The 22,688-nt window shown below is 52.5% G+C and overlaps 2 protein-coding genes and 2 long non-coding RNA genes across 7 annotated transcripts in view; 2 read left to right on the top strand and 2 right to left on the bottom strand.

The window, feature by feature from the left end:
• KLK5 (kallikrein related peptidase 5) overlaps positions 1-3,505 on the bottom strand; it is a 14,896-nt gene extending 11,391 nt beyond the window's left edge. Inside the window, exons 1-3 of the mRNA XM_032264652.1 lie at positions 3,376-3,505; positions 3,016-3,099; positions 172-433 (exon numbers count right to left, since the gene is read on the bottom strand). Of these exons, the coding sequence (XP_032120543.1) occupies positions 172-433; positions 3,016-3,088 (335 nt within the window). The 5' untranslated portion in view covers positions 3,089-3,099; positions 3,376-3,505. The remainder of the gene's footprint in view (positions 1-171; positions 434-3,015; positions 3,100-3,375) is intronic.
• LOC116540844 overlaps positions 1-22,688 on the top strand; it is a 46,595-nt gene that overhangs the window by 7,674 nt on the left and 16,233 nt on the right. The window contains exons 1-5 of one of the 4 annotated variants that reach the window (XR_004264599.1): positions 12,916-12,937; positions 18,087-18,247; positions 20,053-20,191; positions 20,827-20,958; positions 21,182-21,546. This is a non-coding gene — a long non-coding RNA (uncharacterized LOC116540844). Of the gene's footprint in view, positions 1-12,915; positions 12,938-13,241; positions 13,265-18,086; positions 18,248-20,052; positions 20,192-20,826; positions 20,959-21,181; positions 21,547-22,688 lie in introns of those variants that run through there. The other 3 variants (XR_004264600.1, XR_004264601.1, XR_004264598.1) reach the window with 3 other exon arrangements.
• LOC116540845 lies at positions 543-5,787 on the top strand. Its single transcript, XR_004264602.1, has 2 exons — positions 543-684; positions 5,581-5,787. It is a non-coding gene; the product is annotated as an uncharacterized LOC116540845 (long non-coding RNA).
• KLK6 (kallikrein related peptidase 6) lies at positions 7,221-17,326 on the bottom strand. The gene is made up of 7 exons (XM_032264648.1): positions 17,155-17,326; positions 16,364-16,422; positions 15,887-15,934; positions 15,084-15,240; positions 11,053-11,300; positions 9,607-9,743; positions 7,221-7,909 (listed from the first exon to the last, which is right to left on the bottom strand). Exons 1-7 carry the CDS (start codon positions 17,235-17,237, stop codon positions 7,757-7,759), a joined length of 885 nt encoding a protein of 294 aa, XP_032120539.1. The 5' UTR covers positions 17,238-17,326; the 3' UTR covers positions 7,221-7,756.

Below are 22,688 nucleotides of genomic sequence, written 5' to 3'. Positions count from 1 at the left end.
CCCCATCCCCCCCAGCCCTCCCCTCCAAACCCCCGACCTCACTTCGCCATCCCCACCAGCCCTCACCTCCAAACCCCCGACCTCACTTCGCCATCCCCACCAGCCCTCACCTCCATGCCCCTGACCCCACTTCCTCATCCCCACCAGCCCTCCTCTAGGAACCCCACTCACTGCTTCCTGCAGTGGGCGGCCGTGAGCAGCCACTGTGGATGCACCAACACCGCCCCGCAGTAGAGCTGGTTGGGTCCTAGCAGCAGCGCGGCCTGCCATTGCTGGCTGTGCTTCTCGCAGTCGGACCCATTGATGATGCGGCTGCTGCTGTTGTCTGACCAGGCGTCTTCCCTGGCCCCAGCTCCAAGGTCTTGGTTTCTCCCAGAGGGCCCAGTGTTAGAGGGGCTGCCACAGGAACCATCATCGTTTGCGAGAACACGCTCTGGGGTGGAAAATGGGTTAGGCGGGTCTCAGAGGCGGGGCTTGGGCTCGGGGTGGGTCTCAGACTCCAGAGGGCGTTCCAGCTAGAGGGTGGACCAGCTAGAGGGTGGACCAGCTAGAGGGTGGACCAGCTAGAGGGTGGGTGTCTGACCTGCTGAGGGGGCGGGGCCAGGGCCTAGGGACGGGGCCTGGAGAATAAGAGTGGCACCACTGAAGACCAGGCTTACGCCCAAGGACAGAGCCCAGGCTCAGGTAGGGTTACTGGACTCGTAACGGATTCCTGGAATTGGCTACAACTAAACGAGTGGCACCAGAGGAGGGTAAAATTGGGTACAGGATTCCTGGACAAGCTCAGGGATAGAGCCAAGGCTGTGGGGGCTGGAGCCTGGGGATGGGAGGGAGACCAGGGCTTTAGGGATGGAACTGCTCTCAAGAAGTGGGGCCAGGCCTCAGTGAATTGGGTCAGGGCTGGAGGCAGAGAGGGGTTTGGAGTCGACTTGGTTAGGGTCAAGGCCAGGGTTACGTGTTGGAATCTTCTATAAAGAGGTCTGAATTTGGGCAGGGCATGGTGGCTCACGCCTGAAACCTCAGCACTCTGGGAGGCCAAGGCGGGCAGATCACCTGAGGTCGGGAGTTCGAGACTAGCCTGGCCAACATGGTGAAACCCCATCTCTACTAAAAACATAAAAGTACCTGAGTGTGGTGGTGGGCGCCTGTAATCCCAGCTACTTGGAAGGTGGAGGCACGAGAATCACTTGAACCCAGGAGGCAGAGGTTGCAGTGAGCAGAGATCACACCACTGCTCTCCAGCCTGGGAGAAAGTGAGACTCTGTCTCACCAAAAAAAAAAAAAAAGCTCTGACTTTGGAGGGGGCTCTAGAAGGTGCCTGCAGCATAGGGGGTAGAGCCTGGCCCAAAGGGGTGTGGCCTGAGGCGGGGTTCGACTAGAGTCGGGCCTAGGGGCGTGGCTGAGGAAAGGGGTAGGGTCAGAGTTCATGGGCGGAGCTAGGATTCGGAAAGCAGGAGCTGGAAAGAAGGGCTCAGCTTAGGGGGCCATGTGGAGGGGAAGAGCAGGGCTAGGTTTCTGAATTCTCAGACGAAAACATGCCTCCCCAATCCTGTCAATCCCCTTCTCTCACACACAGACCTACAGACTGCATAGATGCCCTCCTCCATCCTCAGTCCTCCCGTGCCCATTCACTGGTTCTTACACTTTGTTTCGTTTTTGTTTTGTTTTGAGATGGAGTTTCCCTCTTGTTGCCCAGGCTGGAGCGCAGTGGCGTGATCTCGGCTCACCGCAGCCTCCACCTCCCAGGTTTAAGTGATTCTCCTGCCTCAGCCTCCTGAGTAGCTGGGATTACAGGTGTGCACCACTACACCCGGCCAATTTTGTATTTTTAGTAGAGACGGGGTTTCAACATGTTGGTCAGACTGGTCTCAAACTCCCGACCTCAGGTGATCCGCCTGCCTCGGCCTCCCAAAGTGGTGGGATTAGAAGCATGAGCCACCACACCTGGCCTGGTTCTTACCCTAGCTGATGACCCTGCCACCGCCATCATTCACCAACTCACCCCAGGAACCAGGCACACAACCGCAGTTACAGCCAAGCACGCATGCAGTTCTGCAGACAGGCACGCATTGCCTCCACAGATGCAGCTAACGGTGCAGCTCTGTGTCCAGGTACACACGCTCCCCAGGTACACACCCTCCCGGGCGGCCTCATCCGCAGTGTCTCAGTGCCACTCACAGATGCCCCGCGTGCTTAGATCTTTAGACTGCCACATACTCTTCTGCACACAGGCATGTTGACATGGTGACAAAATTATGCTTGCTGGACACTTGCACGCTGGTGCCCAGCATGGCACAGTGCAAGTCAGTCACCTAGCACGCATCTCCCAGAGACAGCCACCACTGCACCCTCTATCCCTCCAGGCAGGGACAGAAACTCCAGACACACTCCAGGCACCATCACACACACAGTAGCATTTACACAGCCTCACACAGACACACACAGTCACATACAGTCACCGGTACATAGAGCTTCAGGCAGTCACAAGGTCACAAATGTAGGCACCCGTAATGTCACACTCAGCCACAATCAGGTAATCGCCTGCAGGCACACAGTCGCACATTTCCGTGGTGACGACCACTTTTGTTGCATGCAATCCCAGGACCTCAGGGACAGGAACTGCAGATACCAGCAGTCATGTACAAAGCCAAGTTGCCACACACAGCCAAACGCACAGTAAACACCCCCAGTGCCACACACATTCACCCACAGAGTTGTGGAACTACACACAATCACAAAACCACACACACAGTCTCAAAGGGTCGGCGCCACCTGCTGCATGGTCACCTGATATGGGAAAAGGCGCCCTCCTCTCCCTCACACACCGTGGCGGTCACAAGGCCACATACAATCACACAACCATAAATACAGACAGAGGCTCACATTCACCCAGTCCTGGAGTCATGCCCAGACTCACACAGTTCCCCAGGGAACAGGCGTTCTAGTGTCGCAGGTACAGTCCCCCCAGTCCCATGCCCCGCCCACACCCCCTCCACGCCCCAGAGTTCTGGTTACCTGTGACTCCCAGAAGCAAGGCTGTGATCAGAGCACTGAGCACCCACATCCGGGGGCATCCTACTGTAGCCATGGCCGCTGCACCTGGATGGGGGGTGTCAGAGGTCTGGGAAGCCCAGGAGATCCAGGGAGCCCTTAACCCACTTCCCCTCCCTCCCCTACCTTATTTTCCCCAGGTAGAGAGGAGCTAGGACGCTGCCCCACCATCATGCTGTGCCGAGACCCAGGCACTATGGAATTTAGAAGACAAGAGTCTAGCAGCCTCCAGAGGGGGCGAGAAGGGGAAGACAGAGATGTGGGTGCAGGGCGTGCAGACACCTCTCCTTCCCTGCCTGCTGAGCCACCCTCCCCAGGCCTCACCTGCCCTGTCCCCCAGGTAGGGGGTGGGGGATTTGCTCCCGGCTCGGCTGAGGACTTCTCGGCCCGCGCCTTCCCGGCTGGCCGCTGCCTCCTCCTGGGCGTTGGGCGCTGCACGGGCCTGAGTTATAACCACGCACTGCTCCCTGGGGCGCATTCCCAGGCAGTGAGGTGCCTATCGGCCTCAGCAATCGCTCCTCCTGCTCCCCCATCTCCACCCCAGAGCACCCCCCACCCAGTCCTGAGTGCCACTCCCTGCCTTCCTGGCCCAGAAGATGGGGAGGGGTCTCCGGAAGCCAGGCCAGCCCCCTCCCTGCCTCCTCCAGCCTCAGGGATCTGGCCTCTCCCCAACTGTTCTGGCGCCTGGATCTCTTTCTTTCTGCCCTGTGTTTTTCTCATTCGACCACTCTGTCCCCTCGTTACTCCTTCTTCCACCTTCCTCTCTGTTTTTCCAGAGTCTTTTTCCATCTCTCCATGGTTCTCTCTCCAGCCTCCCTCTTTTTCTCTCCCTCCTCGCCTCTCTCTCACTCTGTCTCTCTCTGTCTGTCTGTGTCTCTCTGTCTCTGTCTCTGTCTTTCTCTGTCTCTCTGTCTCCTTGTCTGTCTCTCTCTGTCTCTGTCTCCCTCTCTCTCTCTGTCTCTCTGTCTTTCTCTGTCTCTCTCTCTGTCTCTGTCTCTGTGTCTCTGTCTCTGTGTCTCTGTCTCTGTCTCTGTCTCTCTCTCTGTCTCCTTGTCTGTCTCTCTGTCTCTTTCTCTGTCTCTCTGTCTCTCTGTCTCTCTCTCTCCCCGTCCCTCTCCAGCCTTGTTCCCCTCTCTTTGGGACTCAAGTGTGGCTATCTCCCTGTTCCTCTGTCTTTCTGTGCCTCTGTGATTCTTTCTTTTTTAAAGGTTCTGTATGATTTGTCAAATATACCTTAGAGTTCTCAGCCCATTTATTATTTTTTATTTCACTTCTGCTCTATTTGTTTACAGCATTTTTTTAAGGTATAATTGAGATACAACAAACTGCTTGTTTGTTTATTTATTTACCTGAGACAGAGTCTTGCTCCGTCGCCCAGGCTGCAGGGCAGTGGCGTGATCTTGGCTCTCTGCAAACTCTGCGAGCGATTGTCATGCCTCCAGAGTAGCTGGGATTACAGGTGTGCGCCACGACGCCCGGCTGATTTTTTTGTATTTTTTTAAAAGTAGAGACAGGGTTTCACCAGGTTGGCCAGACAAACTCCTGGCCTCAAGTGATTCACCCACCTCTGCCTCCCAAAGTGCTGGGATTACAGGCATGAGCCACTGCGCCTGGCCCAAACTGCATATTTAAAGGGCACAGTTTGATGGCTTTGGGGACCTGTCACATGGCCACCCATGATCAGGAGGATGGTCCTAGTCACCACCCTGAAAACTGTGCTCCTGCCCCTTTGTGTCTGGGATCCTCTGTTAATCTCTTTCTTTACACCTCTGTCTCCTTTGTGTCTTTCTCTATCTTCCCTTTTCTCTCTGACTCTGATTCTTCCCAGGCTGTCTGTGTGTTCTCTGTGTGTTTCTGCATTTGTATCATTCTGTCCCTTCCCTCTCTCTCTCATTCTCTCCCTCTGTCTCCCTGTCTGTACCTCCATCTCTCTCGCTCCCTCTTTTTTCCTCTCTCTCTCCCTCTCTCCTTTCCTCTCCTTCCCTCTCCCCTCCGTCTCCCTTTCCCTCCCTCTCTCTCTTTTCCTCTCCCTCTTTCCCTCTCCCTCTCTCTCCCCACAATCTCTCTCTCTCCCTCTCTCCTCCGTCTCTGTGTGTCTCTCTCTCTCTTTCCCTCTCTTTCCCTTTCTTCCTCCCTCCCTATCTTTCTGCCTCCCTCTCCCTGCATTCAGAGGGAGCCCCCAACTCCTTCTCCTGATTTCACTCTGGGCCCAGGACGCGGAGCAGAAAGAGGCAGGGACCCAGTCTGGGAACCTGCAGGTGCCAGGGCCCAGCTGGTGTGGCCAGGCATGGGTGAGACAGTTGGGCAGGGCTACCTGTTGATAGGAAAATAGGTCAAGAGGCCAGGAAAGGGGCAGATGGCTTGGGAAATGGGCATTGGGCAGGGAACCCGAAAGGTGGCTTCTCCGTCCCCACTCCTGGGCCATCCGAGGCCTCCTGTACTGACCTCTTCTCCACGCTGGCTGTTTTTTCTGTCTGCCTCCAGCTCTTTGCATCTGTCTTCGTGTCTCCCTGCCTCTGTCCTCACTAGGAAGCAAGAGCTAATTAAACATTCACCTGTGATGTGCCAGACTCAGGTGTCCGTGAACAAAATGGCAAAGATGCCGGAAGATCCTGCCCTCTTTGGGTCCTGATTCCTTGAGGGCGAAAAGCTAACCGAGCTGTGTTAAATAAGAGATTTTAGAGCCCTTAAGACTGGTTTTAGTGCACAGGAAAAAAAAAACAAAACTCGAAATAACAAAAACCTATTCTGAGATTTGTTTTGATTATGGTAATTAATATTTCATTCATTAAAGTGAGAAAACTAAGGTCAGGCATGGTGGCTCGAACCTGTAATCCCAGCACTTTGGGAGTTCAAGGCAGGCGGATCACCTGAGATCAGGAGTGTGAGACCAGCCTGACCAACATGGTGAAACCCCCGTCTCTACTAAAAATACAAAAATTAGCCGGGCGTGGTGGCGGGCGCCTGTAATCCCAGCTACTCCAGAGGCTGAGGCAGAAGAATCACTTAACCCGGGAGGCGGAGGTTTCGGTGAGCCAATATCACACCATTGCACTCCAGCCTGGGTGACAAGAGCAAAACTCCATCTCAAAAAACAAACAAAAAGTCATCCACTTCCTTCCATCATGTTGCCATGATAAAATGTTGTGTTTCTTTGATTCTTAAGATGAAGCCCTGGTCTGACCCGTCCTTCTTCCCCCAGGCCCTCAGGATCAGGTCCGAGTTCTTCTCCCTGGCACTTGGTGGCATTGTCTTCCGCTGACCTACATTTCCAGCCACGTCATTCATTTCTCCCACCTCAAACCCCAGCTTCTGCCATCTGGGATGGTTCACAGGTGTCCTCACACCCCCAGGCTTTTCTACATGCTGTTCCTTCTGCGAGAATGCCGTCCTCCTGAACTTCTCCATGGGGTGAACTCATATCCAGCCTTGCTTTCCTGCCCTCCCAGGCTCAGCCCCACCTCAACCCTCATCTTTCCTCCCTGCACCATCACCTCAACCTCCTCCCTAGCCCCAGCCTCCAGTGCCTCCCCTCTGGTTTATCCTGCATATGGCCCCGCGGCTCCCCATTGCCTTCAGTAGAAGGTCCCCACCTCTCACGCTGCCATCTGAGGTCCTTAGGGATCTGACCCCTGCCTTCCTCTCCCATCACCCTTACCCATGCATGGTGGCCTTCCTACCCTCCACCCTCCCTGCTTTTGCTGTGACAAAAGAAGTTTAGGCCAGACACAGTGGCTCACACCTGTAATCCCAGCACTTTGGGAGGCCAAGGCGGGCGGATCACAAGGTCAGGAGTTCAAGACCAGCCTGGCCAACATGGTGAAACCTCACCTCTACTAAATATACAAAAATTAGCCAGGTGTGGTGATGTGCACCTGTAATCTCAGCTACTGAGGAGGCTGAGGCAGGACAATCACTTCAGCCTGGGAGGTGGAGGTTGCAGCGAGCCAAGATCATGCCACTGCACTCCAGCCTGGGCGACAGAGTTAGATGCCATCTTAGTGAAAACAAAAAATTTAGAGGCAAGAGCCATCCTTAAGGGGTAGCAAGGTGGAGGTGTCAAGGGTGCCTTCCTGGAAGGGAGGAAAAATCAAATTGGGCTGTAAAGGAGAACTGAGAATATCTAGATTTCAGAAAGGTAGAAGTAAAATTAAAGCAAAAAGCCCCACTCATAATAAAATTCACTCTTTATTGAGGGCATGGTGGGCCAGGTGCTGTTCTGTGCATGTCGTGGGTGTGAAACCTTAAATCTTCCCAACAGCCACTGCCTTATGGGGACTATATCAACCTTATCTTCATTTTTCAGATGAGAAACCTACAGTAAAGGAAGGTATATCCCAAGGAGACACAGATACTAAGAGGCATAGCTGGGATTCCAGACACATGGCAGGGCCTCTGCAGGAAGAAACCAAACGTGTGGAATAATCAGGGAGGGGAGATGCTTAGAAGGGATTTTCCTGTGTCCTCTTAGTGGTGGGGGTAAGACCTCGGCCCAAGTCCTCACTCATCAAGTCTTCCCCAGTGATGCCAGGATGGAGCTGGGGTAAAACCAGGGAGAATCAGGGCTCTCGTGTCGCTGTCTTTATTAAGCGTCAGGGTCAGAGCTGGGCAGGAGGGGAGGGGAGGCAAGGTCTTGGTGAGAGACGTTCTGGAACCAGCCAGTGGGGTGGTAGGTAGGTCAGGAGTTGGATGTCACATGCCAGGGTCACTTGGCCTGAATGGTTTTTCGGATCCAATTAGTGTATCTGCAGACATTGGTGTAGACTCCTGGCTTCTCCTTTGATCCACATGGGACGTTACCCCATGACACAAGGCCTCGGAGGCGGTCTCCACATACCAGCGGACCCCCAGAATCGCCCTGTGGGAAAGAGGGAGAAAGTCAGATACAGATAGAAAGCAAGAGACTGCGGGAGTGAGAGAGACAGAGACAGAGACATGTAGAAAGGGACAGAGACACTCAAAGATGGAGAGAAAGACTCAGACACACAGAGAAAGAGAGACAGACACATACATGCACAGAGAAAGGTTGAGAGAGACTAAAGGAGACTCAAACACAGACACACAGAAGAAATGCCAAGATGCCAAGAGAGGAAGAAAGAATAAATTTAAGAATGGAGCCAGAGGTACAGAGGCAGATGGAGAGAGGAGGAAAAGACAAGGACAACTAAGACTAAGGAGGAGGAGAAAGACAGGAAGGAGAGGGAGGAGGAGGCGGCGGAGGAGGAAAAGAAGATAAAGAAGAGGAAGGAGGAGTCAGAGAAGAGGAGGAGGAAATAATAAAACCCAGGGGAAGCCAGGCGCAGTGGCTCACACCTGTAATGCCAGCACTTTGGGAGGCTGAGGTGGGTGGGTCACCTGAGCTCAGGGGTTTGAGACCAGCCTGGCCAACATGGTGAAACCCCATCTCTACTAAAAAAAACACAAAATTAGCCGGGCGTGGTGGCGGATGCCTGTAGTCCCAGCTACTCGGGAGGCTGAGGCAGGAGAATCGCCTGAATCTGGAAGGCAGAGGTTGCAGTGAGCTGAGATTGCGCCACTGTGCTCTAGTCTGGGCAACGGAGTGAGACTCCATCTCAGAAAGAAAGAAAGAAAAAAAGACCCAGAGGGAGACAGCTAGGGCAGGCTCAGGGAGAGATGTGCCTTGCACTATTCTGTCCAGGGACACCTCTCCACCTCGTGTGCTGAGGACAGTCTTGCCTGCCTACCCTTTCTTTGCATCCAGCTTGCTATGTATCGCTTTCCCTGTCTCTGTCTCTGTTTCTGCCTCTGTCTCCCTCTTGGTTGGTCTCTGCACATCCTTCAATGCATTAGTCATTTGGCGTAAAGAGGAGAGACTGGATGGATGACAATGGAGAAAACCCAAGTTAAAGTATTCGGGAGGGAGTCACCTTTCCCCAGCTAGTGTCTCCCTCATCCAGAGCCTGGTCGTTTCTGAGCTGGATTCGTGGGGGCTCTATTTGAAGGACAGTCCCCTCATACCATCTGCCTCCTTACTGCCTCTCTCTGATTCTGTTTTTTTTTTTAAGATAGAGTCTGGCTCTGTCCCCAGGCTGGACTGGAGTGGCATGATCTCAGCTCCCTGCAGCCTCCACCTCCCGGGTCCAAGCAATTCTCCTGCCTCAGCCTTCTGTGTGGCTGGGACTACAGGCGTGTACCACCATGCCTGGCTAATTTTTGTATTTTTAGTAGAGACAGGGTTTTACCATGTGGGCCAGATTAGTCTTAAATTCCTGACCCCAGGTGATCCTCCCAACTTGGCCTCCCAAACTGATGGTGTGACAGGCATGAGCCACTGTGCTCGGCCTCTCTGGTTCTTGATCCTGCCACTTCCAACCTTGTCTCTGCTGGCTGTGGCTTTATATCTCTGCATGTCCCTGAGTGTGTCTGTGTTGAACTAAGTCTCTCTTTCTTTTCAGGGCTTGGGTTCTCCCTCAGCCTGTCTCTGTCTCTGTAAAGCTCTCTTGTGGCGCATGTTTCTCTCTTCCTGTCTCGGTCATGTTTTTGTGCCTTCATCCTGTCTCTGGCTGTGTAACTGGCAGGTCCCGGTTACCTCACCTGGCAGGAATCCTTCCCGTACTTCTCATCCCCGGCACACAACATGTTCTGGGTGATCTGGCCAGGGTAGGCACGCTCACACTCATCACGGGACACCAGGTGAATGTATGCACACTGGATGGTGTCAGGGAAATCACCTGTTAGGAGAGAGATGAGCCAGGCTCAGCCCAGGCCCTGCACTCCCCACATCCTCTCCAGCCATCCCCCTTCCCCTATAAGTCCTTCCTCCCCTATTCGTCCCTCTTTTGCATTGGTTCCCCTCTTCCTGTTTGTTTTTCATTCTTACAACCCATTTCCATCATCCCTGCCTCCTAATTGGTCCCTCTATCATTCTTCCTTCTCATTGGCTGTGTTCCTCATTAATAGTCTCTTCTCCCTGAGTCCTCATTTCCTATTGGTTTCCTTTTCTCTTAGGTCCCTCCTCCACTTTTCTCTCTTCCACTGGTCCCACCTTCTTTAGTCATTTCAGTTTTGACCTGGAAGTCTCTTCTATTAGTCCCTCCTCTACTGTACCCCTCCTGCTCGTTACTCCATTCTTCATCGGACACTTCTTGCCTATTGATTCCTCTTGGTTGATCGCTCTGTGACCATTGGTCTTTTCCTAACTGGCCCTCTCCCATTGGTTCTTCCTTTCTATTGGTTCTTCTTCCAATGATTTACCTCCATCATTGGTCCTTTTCTAACTGTCCCCGCCCTCCCTCATGGGTTGTCCCTTCCTATTGGCCCTTCATCCAATGGTCTACCTTCCTCATTGATCCTTTTCCTAAGTGGCCCTGCCCTCCCTCTTCAGCTCTCTCTTCCTATTGGTCTGCCTCCCTCATTGGTCCTTTTCTAACTTGCCCCATCCTCCCCCATTGGTTCTCCCTTCCCATTGGCCCTTCATTCAATGGTTCACCTTTCTTATTGGCCCTTCACCCACAGGCCCACCTTTCATGGCTCCTGCTGATCTATTGGACCTGTTTTTTTCCTCTAGTGACTCCTCTGGACCATTGACCCTTTCCCCTTAGTCCCTCTTCCATCAACTCTGCATGCATTCACTGTCTTCATTCACATCCTTCGGTTGTCCCTTGAGATTTATTGGTTTCTCTTCTTCCATCAGTTCCTTCTCCATTATTCCTTCCTGCTCTTCAACACATCCTGATCAGTCTCCTTTGATGGTTGACCTTCCTGATGAGCGTCTCCCCACTGACCTTCCCTCTTCATTGAAATCTCTCCCATGCTAGTCACCCATTGGTCTACATTTTCCATTGGCTGGTCACTCATTGGCCCAGCTCCCAAATTCACCTTCCCTCCCCCTTAACCTTTCTCCCTTGGAAACCCTGTCCCATTGGTCGTCACCATTAGCCATCTTCTCCTGGCCCCTCACCCATTGTCCCACCCTCCATCCTTTGGCCCACCTTCCCCAGTATGCAGTAGCCAGTTCCCTACCAGCCTCCCACTACTGACCATCTGCTGTCTTGCCCCAGCCCAGGATGTGGCAGCTGGTGTAGTTGGCTGAGCAGTCCCTCTCCAGAGGAAGGGGCTGGATGAGTTCAGAGAGCTTGGCTGGGTGTGCCAGGCGCAGCAGCATGATGTCCTGGTCATGGGTGGAGGCATCGTAGCCAGGGTGGATCACAGCCCGGACCACAGAGCTCTGCTCCTGTGAACTCTCCCTTTGCCGAAGGTTATGCTTCCCCAGGAAGACCTGAAGATTCCTGGGAAGGAAGAGGGCTGGGTCTCACCTGAAGCCCTTGGACTACAGTTGAGGCTTCAGAAAGGGCTGGGAAGTCATGAATCAGCTGGCCTGCTCCTCCCACAGTCTTCCCCTCCTGAGTAAATGGCAATTCCATCTTTTCAGAATAATCTTGGGGGCTATTCTTCACCCTCTTTATTTCTTGCCCTGTATCCAAGCTGTCCAGAAATCCTTTTCCCTCTCTGAAGCATATCCAGAATCTGACCACATCTCACCATTTCCACGGCTGCCATCTTGGCTTGAGCTGCCTTTTCACTTCTTACCTGGACTAGAGCAGCGGCCTCCTCACTGAGCTCCCCGCTCTGTCTCAGGCCCTGCCCCCCACAGTCCATCCTCCGCAAAGCAACCAGAGATATCTTAACAACATAAGTTGGTCCTGTGCCTCCTCTGGTCAGCCTCTCCTATGACTCCCATCTCACTCAGAACCAAAGCCAAACCCACTGTCCGATCTCTCAGACATCTCCCCATCTCCCCTTCTCTCCCTCTGCTCCAGCCAAACACTGGCTTCCCTATCTTTCCTTGGACACCAAAGTGGCCTTCCCACCCCAGGGCCTTTGCACTGCTGTTCCCTCTGCCAGCAACTCTGTCTTCCAAGTATCTGCAAAATTCACTCCCTCAGTTCCTTTAAATGTCACCTCTCAGGGAAGCCTTCCTTAGTTGCCCAATTAAAATACAAGTACCTATTCCAGTAGGTAATTCCTATCTCCCTCCCATTTCTGTTCCACCAGAGGACCTATCACAATCATCTGACCTGCCATATATTTATTGTTAAATATTTACTCATTGTGTTGTTTCTCCTTTTTGCACAGCAAGGCTGTCCACTAAATGTTACGATGGCATAATCTCTGTCTGCACTGTCCAGACGTGGCTGGGGGAGCCACAAGCTGCAGGTGGCTGCTGCGTACTTGAAATGTGGCCTGTGGAGTTTTCATTTCATTAATTTCAACATAATTTGCTATATGTGGCTGATGGCTACCTTACCAGACAGTGCAGCTCTAGGATGTCAGGATGGGGATTTTTGTTCTATTCAGGTATAGTATCTCCAGTTCCTTGACCAGCACCTGGCACATGGTAGGCATTTGACACGTATTCATGAAGCAAACAGTCAGACATCTCCCATGGCTCCCCATTGTCCTAAGAATAAAGCCTGGGCTTCTCACTTGGCGCTGGAGTCCCTGCGTGATCTGGCTGCGGTCAATTTCCAACCTTCTCTCTCAGCACCTTCTGGCCTCCAGTGAACGGGGGAACTCTTCTGAGAATACTCAAGATGGTTCTCAACTCAGGGGTGCTATTCCTGCCTTTCCTCTGCCCCAAACACTTTTTCCCCATCTTCATGCCTCCGCTTGGGTTTTATCTCATCAGAAAGTCCTTCCTGACCCTCCTCCATCTAAAGTAGGTACCCCTATTCTTTTCCTTCATAATTTGTAATTATATGGGGTTTTGTAGGGTTTGCTTTTTATTTTTTTTGAGACACAGTCTTGCTCTGTTGTCCAGGCTGGACCTGCAGCAGCACTCTGTAGATCACTGCTCACTACAGCTTAGAGCTCCTGGCCTCAATTGATCCACCTGCCTCGGCTTCCCAAAGTGCTGGGATTACAGGTGTGAGCCAATGTGCCCAGCCCAATTTGCTGCTTGCTTTTTTTTTTCCATTTTTTTTTTTTTTTTGAGGCAGAGTCTCACTCTGTTGCTTGGGCTGGAGTGCAGTGGTGTGATCTTGGCTTACTGCAACCTCCGCCTCCCAGGTTCAAGCGATTCTCCTGCCTTAGTCTCCCAAGTGGCTGGGACTACAGGCATGTGCCATCTCGCCCAGCTAATTTTTTGTATTTTCAGTAGAGATGGGGTTTTGCCATGTTAGCCAGGCTGGTCTTAAACTCCTGACTTCAAGTGATCCTCCGGCCTTGGCCTCCCAAAGTGCTGGGATTACAGGTGTGAGCCACCATGCCCAGCCCCCACTTTTTTTCTTAAATAACTGCCCATCTACACCTTTCCGTCCTTGTGCTCCCGAGGGCAGTGGTGATGTGTGAGTCTCATCCATTGCTGAATCTCCACTGCCCAACTCGAATCTGGTACTCAGCAGGTGCCCTGAGTCAATGTGCATCAAAGGAATGAATGATGGTGGTGGGGGGCATCTCGAGTCTCCTTGGGCTTGGGGGAACTCTTTTCTGAGAATACTCAAGATGGTTCTCAACTCAGGGGTGCTATTCCTGCCTTTCCTCTGCCCCAAACACTTTTTCCCCATCTTCATGCCTCCGCTTGGGTTTTATCTCATCAGAAAGTCCTTCCTGACCCTCCTCCATCTAAAGTAGGTACCCCTATTCTTTTCCTTCATAATTTGTAATTATATGGGGTTTTGTAGGGTTTGCTACAGTCTCCCAGGGACTGTCACTTGCTGTTTCTCTGCACCTCAGTTTCATTTGCAAAATGGTGCCAGAGTCCCATGTTGTGGGGATTCTGGGAAAGGTGTATAAATGGTTTCACTCAACACCTGATTGGTAGTTAGCATGAAACACAATGGCAGCTGTTGTGAATCTAACTAGTGAGGCTCAGTGCCCGGGGTTTTCATCACGGGCCCTCCAGCTCCTCCATCTGTGCCTGCTTTTTGGATGATCTCATCTAATCCCATGGCTTTAAATACTACCTGTTTGCTAATGATGCCTTCATTTTTACCTCTAGCCCTGACCTCTCCTCTGAGCTCCAGAGGCCTCCCCAGCCTCCCTGCTGGGACATCTCCCAGCATCTAAAACTCACCGTGATTAAAGCAAAATGTCAGATGCTCCCCTCTCCACACCCAGCCTGTTTCTCTTTCCTTCTCCCCCAGCTCAGAGAAAGACATGGCAAAACACCCAGTTGTTCAGGACAAATACGCAGAAGCCCTGCTTCTTCTCTCTCCCTCCTGTTTCTCATTGCCAAAATCTTCTGGCTCTGTCTAAAATCCATCCTCTCAAGGTATTCAACTTCCCTCCATCCCCACTGCCACCGCCTGGGTTCAAGCCACCCTCTTACGTGGTCAGATGAAAGCAACAGCCCCCACATGGGTCTCCCTCCCTTTCCTCTCACCCAGGCCACTTTCCACATAGTAGCTAGGGTGCTTGTAAAAATGCAAGTCAGGCCAGGCACGGTGGCTCTTGCCTGTTATCCCAGCACTTCGGGAGGCTGAGGCAGGTGGATCACCTGAGGTCAAGAGTTCGAGATCAGCCTGGCCAACATGGTGAGACCCCCCCCATCTCTACTAAAAATGAAAAAATGAGCCTGGCATGGTGGTGCACACCTATAATCCCAGATACTTGGGGTGCTGAGGCAGGAGAAACACCGGAACCTAAGAGGCAGAGGTAGCAGTGAGTTGAGATCGTGCCACTGCACTCCAGCCTGGGTGACAGAGCGAGACTCCCTCTCAACAAACAAACAATGACAAAACTGTCCAGTGGCTTCCTACTGTGCTCACAATTAAATCCAAATGCCCGTCACGCCCTGCAGGTGCCCAAATGATCCAATTCCCCCATTAGAAGGTAAGTTCATGAAAACAGCAATTTTGCTTGTTTTTTTTCCCCCCACCAACTGCTGTACCCCCAGGGCCTGGCACATATGAAGTGCTCAATTAAACACTGGCTGAATGCACCTGGCTATTGGATGGCCACACGCTGGGACGGGGTGGGGGGGGGGATGCCTGTGTCACCTCCTGCCTGACATCTACAAGACACCCTCGGGGTCTGGTTGCATCTGCTGTTCATTCACGGCGTAGACTCACGGTTTTTTGCAGTGGGCCGCTGTGAGGACCCACAGTGGATGGATAAGGACGCCACCGCAGAGCAAGTGGCCCGAGGTGTAGAGGGCAGCTTGGTAGGGGTGACGCGTCTTTTCGCAGGGTCCGCCATGTACCAGCTTATTCTGCTCCTCTGCCCAGGCTGAGGGAGAGAGGCTCTGAGTCAGAGAGAAGGTTGGGAGAAACCAAGTGCACCCCCTCCAGGTGAACGCCCATCAAGGTTGCTCAGGTGCAGTGGCTTGAGGCAGGAGGATTGCTTGAGCCCAGGAGTTTGAGACCAGCCTGGATAACACAGTGAGACCTCGTCTCCACTAAAAATCAAAAAACTTGGTCGGGTACGGTGGCATACGCCTGTAGTCCCAGCTATTTGGGAGGCTGAGGTAGGAGAATCCCTTGAGCCCAGGAGTTCGAGTCTGCAGTGAACTATGGGTCATGCCACTGCACTCCAGCCTGGGAGACAGGGGGACCCTGTCTCAAAAAAGAAAAAAAAAGTTGCTCTGTATTCCCACCCCCAAACTTCCCATTCCCATCACGAAGCCAGGCTCCAGCTTTTCAACCTACCTCCTACCTCTTCTCCGTCTACAGCCCCACCCCTAAAGCCAACCCACCCCTGAACCCTCATATCTTCGCCCGCCCGTCCCACCGAATTCCCCATCTGTGTTCCCCACCCTTAGCCTAATCCCCAATGTCGTCCTCATTTCAGACCCCCACCCCAACGCTGTGCGTATCCCCATCAACAAGCCCGATCCCATCGGCAAGCCTCCCCCTTTCCAGTGTCCTTTCCCCACCTGCAGCCATCAGACTCAGCACCACCAGCAGCTTCTTCATGGCCGCTCCTGAGAGGGGAAGCCACACGCTCCATTAGTCATGGCCTCAACCCTGCCCCATCTCCCTCTGCCTGCTCCCTCCCCATCCTCTCGGTTCTGCCAGGCCTGCTACCATCTCCGGCCTTGACATCTGTCCTTCCCATCTAGCCTCCTGATTTCTTCTTTCCCAACCCACGTCTTTCATCAGAGGGACCCACACAAATAGTGCCAAAGAGAATCCGAAACTATGTCTGTGGGTCCAGTGACTCACAGTGAGATTCTGATTAAATCTTTCTAGTTTCTTGAGCTCTCATTTGCCTTCCTGTTGAAAGGAGAGGGTTACCCTAGGGGGCCCTAGCGTTCTTCCTCTCTTTGGGAGCTTTCCCCTGCACCTGGCTCTGTGCTCTCCAGTCACCACCCCGCCCACCCCTATAGGTTCTGTGATACCCGTGATCTTACCTGCTGTAGGCCACTGGGCCTCCGGGCCTCCGGGGGTTCTTGAGTTGGGGAAGGGAAAGCTTCGAGACAAGGAGGCAGAAAGAGTCAGAAATGCAGGGAGCCGTGGGGAGAGAAGACACTCAGAGGCAGTGACAGAGCCAAGCAGAGGACGCAGGGACTGCAGCACCCAGGGCTGCAGGGACTGCCAGACTCACACCCCCGACTCTTGGGCTTCCTTGAAGGAGGCTGCTTCTGTCCCCAGATGCTTCTGCGACTTCCTTTTAAACACCCCCATCTCCCCAGGTCCCTGAGCCAGGAGATTGGTTCCACCCTTTTCCTCCTTACCCAGGCCTCCCACACACATTCCTCCTGCCCCCACGCTGTGCTCCTGCTGACCCCTGACCAGGCCTCCAGGGAGGGGAGCTCTGGGCCCTGAGTGCAATGAGGGCCTGGACTCCTGGGTCTGATGGAGGAGGGACTGAGGGGCTGGGGGCCTGGACCCCTGGGTCTGAGGGAGGAGGGGCTGGGACCTTAACTCCTGGGTCTGAGGGAGGAAGCACTGGGCCCTGAATCTGAGGCAGAGGCAGTTCTAATCTGCTCAGTCCTTAGACCTCCAGGTTTCGGAGAATGAAAGTGTCTGAAGACTGAAATTCCAGCCTCTGGGGCAAGCAGATGGTGCCCCGGGCCTTCCTGCACCCCTAGCGCTCTCTGTGCCACCTAGGGACCTGCAGGCCCTCACTCCAGGCTCCAGAGCCCTCAGGTACTGGGAACCAGCCTGCCCGGGTTCAGTAGGGTTGGGGTGACTCACACACCTGCCCGTAAGTCCCTCTGTGTGCTGCCTGCTGACCTCCGTGTCCCCAGGAGAGAGCGAGCCAGCCAGCCAGGGAGACAGCATGTGACACCACACTGTCCCCGCCCCTGCCCCAGGCTGGGGAGCAGGCCCAGGCGCTGTGGGGAAAGGGCCCAGGAACAATCGGGCTTTGTCCGCCCCTAGCACCCCAGTGCCATGCTCCCAGCAGCTCCGTGCCTCAACCTCTCTTCTGGCGGGCGGGTGGCCACATCAATGGCCTCCCATTGTCACTGTCTGACATACCTCCTTTGCAGCCTCTGACTGCCCAACATTTCGGCACTCCTCACCCTTCTGGTCCTTCTTCTCCAAATCTGCCCGCCTCTGAGGCCTCTTGCTCCATCTTGTCTCCCAGCCATGGAGAGGAGGGGGCTTCTCTCTCTCTCTCTCTCTCTCCCCTCCATCTCACTCTCTGTATTTGTGTCTCTCCACCTTTTTCTCCACTTTGTTTTGTCCTGTCTTTCTCTGTTTTTTTTCTCTCTCCCCCCCTTCCCTCCCTCCCTCCCTTCCCTCCTTCCTTCCTCTCTCTGTCTCTCTGTCTCTCTCTCTTTCTTCAATGGAGTCTCACTCTGTCACCCAGGCTGCGTGCAGTAGTGGTGCAATCTCGGTTTACTGCAACCTCCGCCTCCCAGGTTCAAGTGATTCTCCTGCCTCAGCCTCCTGAGCAGCTGGGATTACAGGCGCCCATCACCACGCCCAGCTAATTTTTGTATTTTTAGTAGAAACAGCGTTTCACCATGTTGGCTAGGCTGGTCTCGAACTCATGACATCAGGTGATCCACCCCCACCCCCTCGGCCTCTCAAAGTACTGGACTACAGGTGCGAGCCGCTGTGCCCAGCCTCTCTCTCCCTTTTTTCCCCCTTGATCCTCTGACTCTCTGTGCTTGTCTTTTCCAGCGTCTCTTCGAAGATTTCCCTGGGGAGAAGCACTGTGTTTACCCAGAAGGGAGTCGGGTTCCCCAGGAGCTCTCGGGGATCATTCCCCAGCGATGGGGAAGACAGCAGGATGCAGGAGGACTTGGGGCCTTATTGATGAGATGCGGACACACAGCGAAGAGGTGTGGGGGTTAAGTGGGAATCGGCGGGCACTTTTGAGAGTGACGCGGGGCTGTGATGAGATGGTGGTGCTGGGCAGCAGCTGAGGGATCCAGGAAGACTCGGGAGCTGCCTTTGAACTTGGGCCTAGAAAGCTGAGCCAGGCGTAGGTCAGGCGGAGAGGCCATGAACATGCCTGGTCTGTGCACATGGGAAATGGCAGGCAGTGGTTGGGTGGTTGGTATGGGCTGGAGGGCAGGGGTGTGTGTGTGGTGGAGTGGAGGGAGAGGAGGGGGAAGTCGCTGGGTAATCAGGGAGATGACAGGAATGAAGTTTGGCTCAGCACCTGCTTGGCCTGGGCACTGCAGGTAACATACAGATAATTATTTTTTCTTTTGAGCAAGGTCTTTTTCTGTTGCCCAGGCTGGAGTGCAGTGGCACCATCATTGCTCATGGCAGCCTCAACCCTCCTGGGCTCAAGTGACCCTCCCACCTCAGTCTCCCCAGAAGCTGGGACCACAGGCATGAGCCACTGCTCCCGGCCAACCCTTTTCTTTCCCTTGCATTAAATCTAATTGTCACCTTACATTGCCCAGCCCCCATCACTGCAGGGATGAAGACTGCTTTGGTATTCAGTATCCTCTCTGGGTGCTCCTTCACACTTGGTCCACACTGACCTCAGCATCTTCTTCTCAGGACCTGCCATCCTCACAGACACCAAGTCTGACGTTGCACAGCCCAGTGACCAGGCCCTATCCCTCTGCCTCCTCTCTCTGGGGGATCCCTTCCTCTCTGTCCCCACAACCCCAGCCCCGGCTCAGAGCTACGTCTCTCCCACCTGGACCAGGCCTCCATGGAGGGGAGCACTGGCCCCTGAGTGCAATGAGGGCCTGAACTCCTGGGTCTGAGGCAGGAGGGGCTGGGGGCCTGGACTCCTGGGTCTGAAGGAGGAAGGGCTAAGGACCTAGACACCTGGGTCTGTATCCCTCGCCTGACCCCAGAGAGGCCTTTCTATGCCTTGTGCTGACCCTGCCCCTCCTCTCACAGCCCTGTCCCCATCTCCCTTGGGACCAAGTCCCAGCCCCTGAGCCTGGTGTTTGGGAACCTGCAGCATCCAGAGAAGCACTGGCAAATGAAATGTGATGCCAGGCATGCATGCGCATTTATGTTTCCAATACCACACATTTTTTTTTTAAGTAAAAAGATTTAAGTGTCCTTACCACAGAAAATAAGGGTGTGAAGTAATGCCTATGTTACTTATCTTGATTTACCCATTCCACAATGCATACATACACGTATCAAACATGATGTTATACACCAGAAACAGATACGATTTTTACTTGTCAATTAAAAAATAAACTTAAGGTCAGGCGTGGTGGCGCATGTCTGTAATCTTAGCACTTTGGGAGGCCGAGGTGGGTAGATCGCTTGAGTCCAGGACTTCACAACCAGCCTCGGCAGCATGAGAGCCCATCTCTGCAAAAAGAAAAAACATTAGCGGACATGGTGGCGCACACCTGTAGTCTCAGCTACTCAGGAGGCTGAGGTGGGGGAATTGCCTGGGAGGTCCCGGCTGCAGTGAGCTGTGATTGTGCCACTGCACCCCAGCCTGGGCAACAAAGCAAGACCCCTGACTGAATAATAATAATAAATATATTCAAAAGAAAAAAAATTAAAAAGAAACAGGAGCACCTAATAGTTCATTGAATTCAATATATTCAAAATATTATATGAAATAAAAATAAGAAAATTAGTAAAGGGATTATTTGCCTTCTTGCTTTTTGGCACCCTGAGTGTTTGGAATCTGTCGTGTCATATATATTTACAGATGTCTCGGTTGGAGCTCATTTTAAGCCATCAAGAGCCCTGGACATGGCTGGACAAGGTGGCTCATGCTTGTAATCCAAGCACTTTGGGAGGCAGAGACAGAAAGATCTCTTGAGCCCAGGAGTTCAAGACCAGCCTAGGTAATATAGTGAGCTATCTCTAAAAAAAAAAAAAAAAAAAAATCTCCTAAATGTGATGACACACATCTGTGGTCCCAGCTATGCTGGAAGCTGAGGTGGGGAGTTTCTTGAGGCTGGATGCTCAGGCTGCAGAAAGCCATCATCATGCCACTGCCCTCTAGTGTGACAGAGCCAGACCCTGTCAAAAATTTTTTTAGAAAGAGGCCTGAGTGGTGAGTGGCCCCCACGCTGCATGGCACAGCTATGCCTACTTCCCCATGTGGCTCCCGCTTTCTAGGTCACATCAAGCTTCCCTGACCCATGCCATGCCCTCTGGCCTCTCCTATTCTCCCTTTTTTTGAGATGGAGTCTCTCTGTCACCCAGGCTGGAGTGCAGTGGCGCGATCTCCACTCACTGCAACCTCCGTCTCCTGGGTTCAAGCCAGTCTCCTGCCTCAGCCTCCTGAGTAGCTGGGATTAAAGGTGCATGCCACCATGCCCGGCTAACTTTTGTATTTTTAGTAGAGATGGGGTTTCACCATGTTGGCCAGGCTGGTCTTGAACTCCTGACCTCAGGTGATCTGCCCGCCTCGGCCTCCCAAAGTGCTGGGATTACAGGCGTGAGCCACTGCACCCGGCCTATTCTCTCTTCTTAGCACGTTTTCCCCACCTTTTCCTGTCAGTAACCTGTCCTTCAAGTTTTTGCCTGGACATCACCTCCTCCAGGAAACCTTCCCTGAACACCACCCAGCCTCCACCTGCTGCGGTTGGATTACTCATTCTGTCATGTAAGTTCCCACAGCTGGTGTCTCGGTCAATCTACCCTGGACTGGGGCCACCTGCATTGACATTCATTGTCTCTTCCACTGGACCATGAGCTCCTTGAGGGCAGGTACAGGGTTGATTCATTCCTGTGTCCCAAGCACCCACATAGGACCTGGCCTGGAAGAAGCCTTAGGAAACACGACCAGATGACTAAATGACTTCCTCACACCCACTCCCATTTTACAGATAAGAAAACCGAGGCTCAGAATGGAAGTTCATTGCTCAACATCAAACACCCAGGAAATGATGGCGCCTGAATGGGAGCTCAACTTCCAACATGGCCCATCCCTTGCTGACCTCACTGGGTCTGTCTTATGACAGTATGAGGTGAGTGAACTTGAGAGGAATTGTTGAGAGCTGGGTGGGGAAAGAAGGGAGGTGTTAGGCTGTGGGGAGTGGAAGACTTTGAAAAGAAAGAAATTCCTAACTCTACCCCTTCTCTGGTGACCTTTGTGGTTTGCCATCTCCGCATTCCTTGAATGCCCATTTACTGGATATTTTGCTCCAGATTGACCTGTTCTGCAAAAATCTTCCATAAATAAATCCTTTTGTCTGGGTACAGTGGCCCACACCTATGACCCCAGCACTTTGGAAGGCCGAGGTGGGAGGATTATTTGGAAGGCTTGGGAGTTAGAGATCAGCCTGGAACGTAGTGAGACCCCATCTCTACTAAAAATAAAAATTAAAAAAAAAAATCAGCCAGGCATGGTCCCAGCTACTTGAAAGGCTGAGATAAGCTTGAGCCCAGGAGATTGAGGCTGTGGTGAGCTATGATCATGCCGCTGCTCTCCAGCCTGGGCGACAGAGCCAGGCCATATATATACATATATACATTATATGATTTATAAGGATATAAATCTTACAATATAAGGATATAAGGAGAGAGATATTATATATATATATATATATATATATACACACACACACAGTGAAAGTATATATTATATATATATTCCATATATATATGGAATATTATATGTTCCTTATAAATAATTTACATATTATATAGTCCTTAAAAATTATATATATATATAAATTATATATATGTAATCCTTATAACATATAATATATGTTTGAGCACTTTCTATGTATTAACTTATTGAATCTCTGTAATAACCCTAGAAAGTAGGTGCTCTTCCTCCCATTTCAAGGATGAAGGAACAGGAACGGGGAAAGATTGAGCTTCAAGGCAAATAGCTGGTAGGGGCTAGAACTGGGATTTGAACCCAAGAAGCCAGGATCCAGAGCTAGTCCCTTGACTATCACACTATCCTGCCTACCCGAAGAAAAGTGAATTACTTAAAAAAAAATTCAACATTAGTAGCACCTCAGTCACTGCAAACCAATCTACCTGCACCTTGGATATAGGAGAGCAGAGGGCCAGGGCCAGGGATCTCCAGGCTGACCTAGTGCAAATGCAATGTTTTGTTACTTTTAAAATTCTGGATTGAGTATTGGAGTGGCTGGCAGAGAGGAAAGGGAGTGTTGATAAAACTTCAGGGCGATGGGTGGTCAAAAATTTTTGACATTCTTTAAACTTGACAGGCCCAGAAACAGAAGGGGCTGGGCACCTGGACTCCTGGGTCTAAGGGAGGAGGAACCGGGGATCTGGACTCCTGGGTCTGAGGGAGGAGGGACTGGGGGGATCTGGACTCCTGGGTCTGAGGGAGGAGGGGCTGAGGGTCTGGACTCC

This window comes from Sapajus apella, unplaced genomic scaffold, assembly GCF_009761245.1.
Source record: "Sapajus apella isolate SASKATOON/1434 unplaced genomic scaffold, GSC_monkey_1.0 scaffold144, whole genome shotgun sequence".
Lineage (NCBI taxonomy): Eukaryota > Metazoa > Chordata > Mammalia > Primates > Cebidae > Sapajus > Sapajus apella.
Note: the sequence above shows the minus strand (reverse complement) of the source record. Positions and strands in the feature narration are given on the sequence as shown.